At 34.6% G+C, this 13,021-nt stretch overlaps 1 protein-coding gene across 2 annotated transcripts in view; it reads right to left on the bottom strand.

The window, feature by feature from the left end:
* LOC149072544 (uncharacterized) overlaps positions 1-12,825 on the bottom strand; it is a 38,031-nt gene extending 25,206 nt beyond the window's left edge. For both annotated transcript variants that reach the window (XM_089246907.1, XM_089246908.1), the window contains exons 1-4: positions 12,734-12,825; positions 6,086-6,163; positions 4,620-4,776; positions 2,243-2,347 (exon numbers count right to left, since the gene is read on the bottom strand). In XM_089246907.1, the coding sequence (XP_089103033.1) occupies positions 2,243-2,347; positions 4,620-4,776; positions 6,086-6,163; positions 12,734-12,758 (365 nt within the window). In that variant the 5' untranslated portion in view covers positions 12,759-12,825. The remainder of the gene's footprint in view (positions 1-2,242; positions 2,348-4,619; positions 4,777-6,085; positions 6,164-12,733) is intronic.
* Positions 12,826-13,021: the final 196 nt, after the last annotated feature.

Raw genomic sequence — 13,021 nt, 5'->3', positions numbered from 1 at the left:
TTTGCGATCTTGTATTTTTTGTACGTGTAATAAATGTACAAAAAATGGATGCTGTGTTTTTCTCTGCGAAGAGCCCACAGAGAAAATGGGGGCTCGTCCAGGTTGACTTGGATATGATGGTGAATAGTCTTGATTTGAGTTCCGTCTTCAAATCGTTCTGATTCAGGTAAGTCACCCACGCGCAAAGGTTTGACGTTGCAGGAAGGTTTAGTCTTCTTTGGAGTCAGCCCGACTCAAGATTTTGTGATTAGTTTCTTCTTCGCGTGACTGTGCTGAATATTTCGCGATCGGTTTTATGGTCACGAGATTGTGCTGAATATTTTGTGATCAGTTTCGTCTTCGCGATTCTGTGGTGGAGATTTCGCGATTGGTTTCATCTTTGCAGCGAATCGTCCAGATTCGAAAAGGCATGTCCATGATAAATGTGAATCACGGTAACTGTTTCGCGCCCATGAGAAAAAAAAGTGTTTCTGACAGAAAGCGCATTGCAGTGTCATTTACATGCAATTGTGTGACTTCAGTTTCCCTTATGCTGATGTTCCCAATTGCATTTTGAGTATACGCATAATACATTATTGTCTTCATTTATTCTATAACTCTTACGCATATATCTTTACGATTTCAGCATTTTACATGAGGTCGCCATGTTTTATTTGGTATAGGGTATCAGAGGACTTGAAGGTGCTCGCGAGTGAATTAGGGTTGGTTCCCCTAAATCATAGATATCAAGAAGGCAATTCTTGAAAGCGAAGATTGTGATGAGGGGTTTTGCAAAGAGTTGCTGAAAACTATCATAGGTGATAGAAAAGAGGAGAAGCAGCAGAGGAGAGACGCAATGACAATAGAAGAGCAGCGGAGGAAAGATGAGATCGAGGAGCAATGGAGGAAAAACGAGATGGAAGAACAACGTACGAGACTGGAAATAGAGAAACTGGAAATTGAGGTAGAATCCCAATCCAGTTTGAAAACACTAAAAGTCCAAGCAGAGAATTCCAAAATCTGATGCAAATGTTTGATATGAGTGATGAAGTCTCTACCTAGTGCTCTTTGAGCGACAAGCTCATTGGGTATCACTACCAGAGGAGGAATGGGGTGTACTCATCTTCTAAGACTACTACCTTATGAAATAAATCAAATGATTGCTCGAGAAGCCGAAAAGAATGTGGAGAATTATCATCTTGTAAAAGAACTGTTGATGAAAAGATTTAAATTGACAGCGGATTATGCACATATTTCGATGGCTGAACATCAGCTATAAAAATAACATTCGATCAGTTGAGGGATTTGACCATCACGAATCAAATTAAAAAGCGAAGCCCAATGGATTTTTGAAATGATCATTTAGACGAATGAAGTAATTTTCAAACTGTCAGAAAAACTTGATGATTACGAAAGTGTTAAGAGACCTGTGTAAGACATCACATGCTGGTGAGTGAGAATGGCAAAAATTCCAGAAACCAGCATTCCGAAATTTCAAGGACAAGTACGACAGAAACAAAGAAGTGGAAGATGACGCTGTAGAAAGATGGATGCCTGGAAACAGATGAACTGTAAAAAACAAGAGACGAAGTCAAGTAAGATGTTATTGATGTGGTATTATGTGGGCCACTTAAAGTTCCAGTGTCCCAAGTTATTCCAGAACACCAATAGTTCAACATCGGTCAACAAGGACAGAGAGAGAGAGAGAAAACACCAGATACTCATTTCGTAGGAATATCAATATGTGACAGTACCAAGGGTGGAGAGGTTCCTACTAAACAGATGAAACTAAAAAATTTGACAGTTTGTGCACTGTTCGACACGACAGTGCAATATGCTTTTGCGTGAGGACGTATACAGACAAGCTGTTGGCATTCCAGAATTGACGAGTAAGCCTATACTATTAGCTGGAATTGGTGCAGGACAGGTATTCTTATAGTGAGAAGATCATCACGACAGCTACAACTTGTGTTATTCTCAAGTCATGAAACACCTTCTATCAGCTGGGCATTTTCACATTTAAGGGAACTGAGTTTCTCAATGAATAAATCATATTTTGAATCCATAGATTCAATAATTGATTTCAGATGGCCAATGTTATTCTTCAAAATATAGCAATAACATCCAATTCCTTATTTATCTCATGAATTACATTGTGCAGACCGCCCTCGGAAACCGAATATGATCGTTGCAGGGCATTTGCGGCACAAATCGAGAAAACCAGAGCAGCATTTGATCAAGACAACAAATCCCATCCACTTACTTGATTTCTACATCACAATTTTTGCCATTCTCATCTTGGGTAGGGAGTACAACTTCTGGAATCACCGATGAACAGCTAGGTTCAGCTACATCATCTTCAAACAACCTAAAACCAACAAAACTTTCAAAAAACATTTTCGCACAAATGACCTTTATGTGCAATATGAAAAATTTAATGAACTAAAAATTTTGAAGACAAACATATCTAGAATAAAACATTTCACAATGATTACCTCAGAACAACAGCCATATTTTCTTGAAACAGAATGCATGCCATTGGATTATCATTAAGGTTAACCTCTGAATAACGCAATGTTAGAACTTTTATTTATCGATGATAATTAATACTTAGAGCAACTGTTTTTAATTTACTAATAAAGATTACTATGTAATCATTTAATATATACATACAGTTGACTTTATGATAAACAGTGAACAAATTACATGTATTAGGCCGGTATTACACTATAGAAGTTTGATAAAAATCTCTTCTATAAAGCTTTAAAAAAAAAAAAAAATCAAACCAATAAAGAAAAAACGGGAAAAAATCTTTCAATAGTTATTGAGCACCTGCACGCAGTGCCCCCCCCCCCAGCATTAAAGGTGGAGTCCACTGATCTAACGTATATATGAATTGACATCATCATCATCGTGGGCCCCCCCCCACTTCCAAGTATATCTCCGCCTATGATCTGAACCAACATTCTACCTATTGATAAGTCCCCTACAGAGCCACTTTAATGATCTCTGATCTGATGTTTCACGGATCCTTCAAGTGCTCTGGAACTGTGCCCAGCATCACTCAAGTGATCCGTAATTATATGCGTGGATCACTTAAATAATCTGAGAATGTGCCACGGGTAACTTGAGTAATACAGAACCGCACTGGGGGCCGAGAAATATGTCTATCTACGAAAAGTGGTTGCACACTGAGTTGGTGGTTGAGTTCAGTAACGGAAGAGGATGACCGACAGTTTAAAATGAAGTGGGTGGATTTATTTTTAATAGATTCCAATTTGTCTATATTGGAGAGAGTATGGTGGTCCCAAAAGCAGAATGTTTTGCGATGTTCTGCAACAAGCCCCCAGCTAACTGAAAATGTTCTGCGGTAAAAAAATGTGCATATACATAATAGCATTTTTCTACACTATTCTTAAAATTCTTCCAGATTGTTCTGCAACAGCACTCGTTGTTCTGTGATGTAACTCGCACATTTCCGCATATTCTGCTTTGGGGATGGTGGTCCCAGATTTCACAGGCATATGAGAGCTACAACCATCAGGATATAGATGATTTTTTTTGTCATTTAATGTGTTTTATTGGAGTTCTTACATCTAAAATTTTTTTATTCTTTTACCTGAAGCCATTCTTCTCTTATTACACATATATACTAGAATATCTATGCATTTGGCCCGTCCTAGAGCATTTGATATAGAATATTTATTTATTGAATATTGTTTGGCCAAGGCCTATACAAGAGGATTGCGGAAGTTATGAATGACAAAAATGACAATTGATGGAACAGGAAAATTCGGAAATCGTAGTACAATCTACAATATTTGGTGGTAGGTTGTTCCAGTCGATAATAGTTCTTGGGAAGAAGCTAAATTTGTGACAATCTGAAGAGGCAAAGATGGGCTGTCATTTTTGAGAATGGTTGAGGATTTTATACAGAAAAGTTAAACGAGAGCGGTTGGATATTGAGTTGGCGCTTGAGTTCTGATATGGAGACAGATGAAGACAACAGTTAAAAATGAAGTGAGTGGACTTATTTTGGATAGATTCTAATTTGTCTATGTTGGTTTGGGTATGGGGATCCCAAGCTTCACAGGCATAGGAGAGAGCAGGGAGAATATATGTCTGGTAGCACAAGTGACAGACATGATGGGTGGAGTTTTTCAGATTACGACAAACAAAAAAGAGGTTTTGGAGACATTTATTAAAGATATAATCAACTTGAATGTTCCAGCAAAGATTGGAAGAGATTATAACGCCCAGGTATTTACAATCGGAAACCTCAGAGATCAAAGAGTTGTTTATAGAGTAAGGGAAATTGTGAGGAATTCTTTTACGATTAACTTTCATAAAAACAGTTTGAGAAGTTGGGGGCCACAGTAATTGAAAATACTGCTCTAAATAACAAAAAATAGCTGATTGCATCAGAGGAGAAATTTGATCCGAGGAATGCATGTTCTAAGGTACAAGGATTATGGCACAGCTATACAAATTTTTGAATAGAAAATTTAAAAAAGTTCTGTCTTTGCAACGGTAACCTTCCAACAATGATGGTGTTTGCTCGGTCCCATTAGTGGCCGTTTCAGAGGTTAAAATGTCTAACATGTCAATATGAAATCGAACACAAAGGGATATGTATTTACCTGTTTCCTAAATCCTCAGCACTTCCAGCAGCAGCAGATGGTGTATTCTTCCCACGCTTCCGGGAATCCTCAATGTATGAGGTTATACCCTGTTGCCAGGCAGGAGTTTTTTGGCAGGTGACATACGTCCTTTTCCCATATTTCTTCTTGCCTTTGCCTATGTATAAAAATACAAAATAAACATGGCAGTAGCATGCTTTTCGCTCAAAGAAAACCTGCCTAAAATACCAGATTATTGGATGGACAGGACTAGCCTGTCGTTTTTTTATACTGTAATCATAATCCTATATAATTTTGAAGGTAAAGGGAAACAACAGTCGATTGACAAGGGGGGGGGGGGGGGGAGGAGAGATAGAGAGAGAAAGAAAACATTTTATCGGAAGAAAACTTAAATAATTTCATCTGGGATCGCCATTTTGAGAGAGTTTTAAGAACACAGACGTGCCAACTTCTGAAATCCACAAATTCTCCCGGGGGGGGGGGGGGGGGGGGACACTCAGACTAGATATATATTTTTTAATCAATTAAGAAAAAGTTCCACCCCCCACACGGCAAGTTCGGGATCGCACCCGAGCAGAATATAATTCCATGTCGGTCTTTCCATGCAGAATAGAGGAATCACATCTAAATACTGTTCAGAAAATATGTTTTCTTTCGTGAATGCTATCAGTGGTTGATAATCTTGGGTATATGAACTCTTAAAAGCTTTATATAGCTTAAAGTTGTATATTTTCTTTCTGAAGACATATTTAATCAGAGGAAACAAAAACTTGAATGGAATGCAATAACGATTACACAGGAATTTTGGCAACCAAGAGCTTACCCCTGATAAATGATTGCCGATACACACTACGTAAACAGAGTCACTTCTTTGCCAGTTGCTTAAATACGGTCACCACAATTTTTTCCGGTTGCTCGATAGAAATTACCACAGCTGTCCTCTGGGCATTCTTCCTAACGACGACTACAGTCATTGACGTCACAACAACATGAAAGTTCGCATGAAATCTATCCAAAATCCGGAAAAATTTTAACAAATCCAGAGAGCAGGGGGATGAAAAATCCGGAGAGTTGGCCGATCTGAGAATACCCCCGAGATAGTTCGGGATTGCCCCTGTAAGAGTTAAACATTATTAGAAATCTGAGAACGCCAGTTATCGTACCAGTACCAAAGAAACTGTGCCAGAGTGGCGTGGTGGAAAGATGCTCGTCTACCACAGTGAAGGTTGCTGTCACAGTCCTGGGTTCGAACCTGAGGAAGGATATAGATAAGATATTTTCCCTAACGAACTTGAGGCGACCACTGATAGACAAAGCCTTCATTTCCAACCCATCTCATTAATGGCAGTAAATTGCAATATAGTGATATGGCTAGAGTTGGTGTTCGGTGAAGTAGCACCAAAAAAAAACTGATAAGAGATGTGTGGTGGGGGTCATGGTATTAAGGGTTAAGTGAGCTACCTTACCTGACTTGCGAGTTGGAGCTTTGGTAGGTTTTGGGGGAGCAGAACCTCCAGTCTTCATAGCTTTTGCTCCACTTGTTTCTGAAAAGTAAAATGGAAAAACTAATCCCAATGTCATAAAAAATGTGTATTTGGGTTGCGGTGAGTGTCAACTACTAGATGGCACTGTCTGAGCTAAAGGAAAGAAGCATGGAGATAGATCAATTACGCTGTGTTGTTCAAACCCCGCAGTCACGTGATATGCCTCCAAAGCAGAATGCTTTTCATTGTTCTGCGACGAACCCTCGGCCGACTGGAAATTTCCCGTGGTAAAGATTCCCATAATAGTTTTTCTACTTTTCTTAAAATTCTTCCGAATTTTTGTGTAACCCATGCCCCACATTTTTGCATGCTCTGCTTTGGAGTGATCTGTTCATATTGTCCTGTTCTTATAGGTTCTTTATCTCCAATTTCATAATAAATATATATCTTTAAATTGTGTGAAAGTGTTTTAATTAAGTCACACTCCTTCTATAGATAACTCCTAACACATATAGATATTTGGTAAATTCCCAGTATACAGCAAGGCTTTTCAAGTCAATACAAGGCTTTTCAAGCCTTGCTGTATACTAAAAAACATATTTAGACGAGAGCCAAATTTCTCTGAAATAGAATTTAGATTAAGAAAAAAAAGACAGTCCATTCTCAGAATTGGAAAGCTCTGGCACCAATGTTTGGTGATTGTTTCTTTGTCACTCTGCTCAGGTTCAAGACAACAAGAACACCTAATAACGTTTTAAAAGGCACCAGGGAGAATTAATGTTGGCAACACAGTGCTTACTTTTTTTGATGCCAAGTTCCCCACCAATGGTTCTCCACCTTTTTGACATCACAGCCCCACAAATTATTTTTTTATGACTCGAAAAGACCTGGACTTCAGTATGGTCATACAAAATTTAAAATATTTAAAAAAAATATGTAATTATACAAACTTTTACTATAGTAACAATCAACTATTAATAAGTAATTCTGCATTATTTATGTGTTTAGTGAGGGATGTTAATGAGCTCGAAGTTTTTATTAAGAAAGATGAATTATGTTAAGCATATTTCCATAGCTTAAAAATACATTCTCTCTCTAATCATCGAAAATTCATATTATACCAGGGTCGCTTTAGTATAATTAGATTGAGCATTTATGTTCTCAGTTACGACATAAAATCAATGAGAAAAATCTGTGCATATAGTAATTCCTCCAAAAAAATCAACTGAGCAACAGAAAGATGTCAGGGTAAACTCTAGCTATCACGTCACCCACCTTAGATATTTTAGAAATAGGAAAATGAATATATTGATTGGAATATCTCTGAATTTACTGCTATACTACCAGCACAAATTGATACTTCAATTTAAAAACGAAATACTTCAGTTAAAAATTAGAACTTTAAAAAGTGATTTACCATGGATTATGGCGCTAATGAGACTTTTGTTTTTTCCTGTTATCTCGTTAATCCTGGGCTGAATTGAAATAACAGATAAACTGAGATAATCAAAAAGTTGTAAACGTTTTGTTTTATTTAGAGCACATTCATAGTAAAAAAAGCTGTTTCACACACATATCTGGTAGAAAAAAACAAAGAATAAGTCTCATCTCCACCCAAGGCCATCTTAAGAGCATCATGGGCCCATCTCAACCAGATCTCATTTTTGCGAGGCCCCCATTTCTCGCGGTGCCTATGCCTTGAGACGACACTGCCGCAACCTCATGCAAATTCGTTTTTTTACTTCCGGATAATATTTTTCAAACAACAATGGCAACATCTTTAAATGTGATTCAATAATATCTGGAATAGAGGTGCTTGAATGCAAGTCATCTTCCATAATATAATCCGAGTATGACTGAAACACGTTGCCCACATCTTCAATTATTTTCAGCCAGAGTGAACCAGTTGTTTCTGATCCTTGAAGTTTCAAATTCAACTCATTTATGGAAGAAAATATATTGCTGAAGTGATATTAATATACAAGAATGTTATTGACATCTATGTTTACTGATAATTCAAGTTATTCTATAGTTTTATTCCCAAAAATGGCTAATTTAGACAAATTTGGCTTAAGTTTAAAACACCTCCAGAGTAATGAATACTCAGAATGACTGATATCTCTTCCTCTTAACCAGATCAATTTTCAATTATTACTGCTCCTTCAGGGGTGGGAAGTGACAAAGTCCATTTCAGAACAGCAAATTGAGGATTCGGAGCAGATATTTATAAATTAGAACAGCGAAATAAACAATATTTTCATTAACCCTCACCCCGTTTAAAAAAAAATCTTTTCATCAGCTTGTTTATTGTTTTTGGTGTTTCAGGCTTTTGACACCTTGTTTGAAAGAGCGGCTGTCATAAAATTTTTTGCACCAGTCTATTTAACATGATTTTTTTCTTACTGAGGGCACTATGTGCTGTCTGGAACAGCAGCCCTTCAAATGGGCTAAACATTTTCTAGTCTTTATAGATATTATAAATTTTCTATATCAAGTTTTCAATTTGTTTATACTCAGAAAGAAATTGTTGCAAAATGGGAACACGATGGTTGGCAATTCAGCACTCAATATTTGGCGAGATTGACGATCTTACTCGTTATTTTGCAATTTAACACTCATTATTCGGCAACATTGGTGATTTAACGCTCGTTATTCGGCGACATTGGTGATTTAACGCTCGTTATTCTGCAAAGTTTCTAAATTAGCAATCATAATTCGGCAGACATGCTCTTTTCACTCACGGAATATTTTTTAACGAAACATCGGGATTTGACGATCGACTACAGTAATTTCTGCTGCTTTCAGTAGCGACTTGTCCTTGTCTCCTCTAACTTTCAATTAAAGAGGTTTTGCCCTGTATCTCCTAAAGCCTACAAAAAGGAAAAAAATCCATGTTTTTCCAAGTCAAATATTCGCTAAGACATTTGAACTCAAAATTGGAGAAGATTTGAGAAATAACGGCATAAACGCTCCTTTCTGGTATTTATGCTGTTCTTTCCCCAACTTTCCTCCATTTTTCGGATTCGAATATCTCAGTGAATATTGCACTTATAAACATGATTTTTTTTTTGTTGACCTCTAGAGAGACAGGGCAACAACTTTTTAATTGGAAGTTAGAAGACCGGACGGGACTATGAAAGTTTAGATTTTTATTTTATAACACTGTATTTTCACTCTAGAACTGGTACAGAGTGAGTTTTGAACACATTTTGAGCATTTTTTAAATTAGAACCATACATCTATGTCGAACGGTTTGTGAAATAAAGAACTCTTTATTACTTACAGGACATCCTGTATATTGAAATCCTGTTACATGGGCTTCAATTGTATCCGTTATCGGAGGCTTCACTGCATTTATTTTATTATTTAATGATCCGAGAATGAGTTACATTCAGCAAAATATAGGATTCGGAACAGATAAATTGGAACAGCAAAATTAACTTACAAGAATATTTTCGTTAACCCTCAACCCTTTTCAAAATAAAACTGACACTCGTTATTTGGCGATTTAACACTCGTTATTCTGCAAAGTTTCTAAATTAGCATTCGTAATTCGACAGAACACGCTCTTTTTACTACCGAATTTTTTCTCACGAAACATCGGGATTTGACGCAATGATGATCGACTGCAGTAATTTCTAGCCTACTGCTTCCAGTGGCGACTTTCTGTTTTAAAAACGGAAACTGACTCGCATTTGTGCTTTAAAGCGGAAAGACCATTGCAAACCATCCTCAGTTGCACGATCACGGATATTATTAAATATCTGGAAAATGTTATATTAACGACTTTTGGAAATGAGAAAGAAGTTATTTTAATGCATACAACATGCTGTAAAAGTCGAAGAGCAAAAGGATATAAATAATAAATACACCACACACACAAAAAAAAAAAAAATCAAGAGATTCGATTGAATTTTCGATCTTAAAAATAAAACGAAACGACGTGATTTTATAAAGAAAGTAATGGAAATGAGAAAGTAGTTATTTTAATGCATACAACATGCTGTAAAAATCAAAGAGTAAAAGGAAATAAATAATAAATACATCATACACAAAAAAAATCAAGAGATTGATTGAATTTTCGATCTTAAAAATAAAACGAAACAACGTGATTTTATAAAGAAAGTAATGGAAATGAGAAAGTAGTTATTTTAATGCATACAACATGCTGTAAAAATCAAAGAGCAAAAGGAAATAAATAATAAATACACCACACACAAAAAAAATCAAGAGATTCGATTGAATTTTCGATCTTAAAAATAAAACGAAACGACGTGATTTTATAAAGAAAGTAATGGAAATGAGAAAGTAGTTATTTTAATGCATACAACATGCTGTAAAAATCAAAGAGCAAAAGGAAATAAATAATAAATACACCACACACAAAAAAAATCAAGAGATTCGATTGAATTTTCGATCTTAAAAATAAAACGAAACGACGTGATTTTATAAAGAAAGTAATGGAAATGAGAAAGTAGTTATTTTAATGCATACAACATGCTGTAAAAATCAAAGAGTAAAAGGAAATAAATAATAAATACACCACACACAAAAAAAATCAAGAGATTCGATTGAATTTTCGATCTTAAAAATAAAATGAAACAACGTGATTTTATAAAGAAAGTAATGGAAATGAGAAAGTAGTTATTTTAATGCATACAACATGCTGTAAAAATCAAAGAGCAAAAGGAAATAAATAATAAATACACCACACACAAAAAAAATCAAGAGATTCGATTGAATTTTCGATCTTAAAAATAAAACGAAACGACGTGATTTTATAAAGAAAGTAATGGAAATGAGAAAGTAGTTATTTTAATGCATACAACATGCTGTAAAAATCAAAGAGTAAAAGGAAATAAATAATAAATACATCATACACAAAAAAAATCAAGAGATTCGATTGAATTTTCGATCTTAAAAATAAAACGAAACGACATGAACCACACACACGTGCATGACAGAGAACTTATAAAGAAAGTAATGGAAATGAGAAAGTAGTTATTTTAATGCATACAACATGCTGTAAAAATCAAAGAGCAAAAGGAAATAAATAATAAATACACCACACACAAAAAAAATCAAGAGATTCGATTGAATTTTCGATCTTAAAAATAAAACGAAACGACGTGATTTTATAAAGAAAGTAATGGAAATGAGAAAGTAGTTATTTTAATGCATACAACATGCTGTAAAAATCAAAGAGTAAAAGGAAATAAATAATAAATACATCATACACAAAAAAAATCAAGAGATTGATTGAATTTTCGATCTTAAAAATAAAACGAAACAACGTGATTTTATAAAGAAAGTAATGGAAATGAGAAAGTAGTTATTTTAATGCATACAACATGCTGTAAAAATCAAAGAGCAAAAGGAAATAAATAATAAATACACCACACACAAAAAAAATCAAGAGATTCGATTGAATTTTCGATCTTAAAAATAAAACGAAACAACGTGATTTTATAAAGAAAGTAATGGAAATGAGAAAGTAGTTATTTTAATGCATACAACATGCTGTAAAAATCAAAGAGTAAAAGGAAATAAATAATAAATACATCATACACAAAAAAAATCAAGAGATTGATTGAATTTTCGATCTTAAAAATAAAACGAAACGACGTGAACCACACACACGTGCATGACAGAGAACTTATAAAGAAAGTAATGGAAATGAGAAAGTAGTTATTTTAATGCATACAACATGCTGTAAAAATCAAAGAGCAAAAGGAAATAAATAATAAATACACCACACACAAAAAAAATCAAGAGATTCGATTGAATTTTCGATCTTAAAAATAAAACGAAACGACGTGATTTTATAAAGAAAGTAATGGAAATGAGAAAGTAGTTATTTTAATGCATACAACATGCTGTAAAAATCAAAGAGTAAAAGGAAATAAATAATAAATACATCATACACAAAAAAAATCAAGAGATTGATTGAATTTTCGATCTTAAAAATAAAACGAAACAACGTGATTTTATAAAGAAAGTAATGGAAATGAGAAAGTAGTTATTTTAATGCATACAACATGCTGTAAAAATCAAAGAGCAAAAGGAAATAAATAATAAATACACCACACACAAAAAAAATCAAGAGATTCGATTGAATTTTCGATCTTAAAAATAAAACGAAACAACGTGATTTTATAAAGAAAGTAATGGAAATGAGAAAGTAGTTATTTTAATGCATACAACATGCTGTAAAAATCAAAGAGTAAAAGGAAATAAATAATAAATACATCATACACAAAAAAAATCAAGAGATTGATTGAATTTTCGATCTTAAAAATAAAACGAAACGACGTGAACCACACACACGTGCATGACAGAGAACTTATAAAGAAAGTAATGGAAATGAGAAAGTAGTTATTTTAATGCATACAACATGCTGTAAAAATCAAAGAGTAAAAGGAAATAAATAATAAATACATCATACACAAAAAAAATCAAGAGATTGATTGAATTTTCGATCTTAAAAATAAAACGAAACGACGTGAACCACACACACACGTGCATGACAGAAACTCATAAAAAAAAAATAATCAAATCCATTCTACACTACAAAATATTCAAAAGGATGATACAAAATATTCAATTTGAAATAAAATACGGCATACTCACTTTTGTTACCTCGAGTGCGTGGCATTTCGAACTAAGCAGAGGAAGAGCTGTGTTACAACGACGATCTGTAGTGTTGAAATGACAGTACCCACGGCGGGAAAAAGTAGATGATCGAAAATTGCCTTTGTAACGGCTAACACCCACTCGAATTGTCATTATCTGTTAACAAAAAAAATCGTTTCTTTAAAAAATAAAAAATATATTTTATGATTATGATTGAAATTTTAGCAATTTCCGGATTATTAAACTTTACTTTTTCAGAAAATGCGCACCGGAATTTAAAGTTTA

Source organism: Pholcus phalangioides, unplaced genomic scaffold, assembly GCF_987345545.1.
Source record: "Pholcus phalangioides strain wild (caught in Gottingen) unplaced genomic scaffold, Ppha-v1.0 ptg000017l_1, whole genome shotgun sequence".
Lineage (NCBI taxonomy): Eukaryota > Metazoa > Arthropoda > Arachnida > Araneae > Pholcidae > Pholcus > Pholcus phalangioides.
Note: the sequence above shows the minus strand (reverse complement) of the source record. Positions and strands in the feature narration are given on the sequence as shown.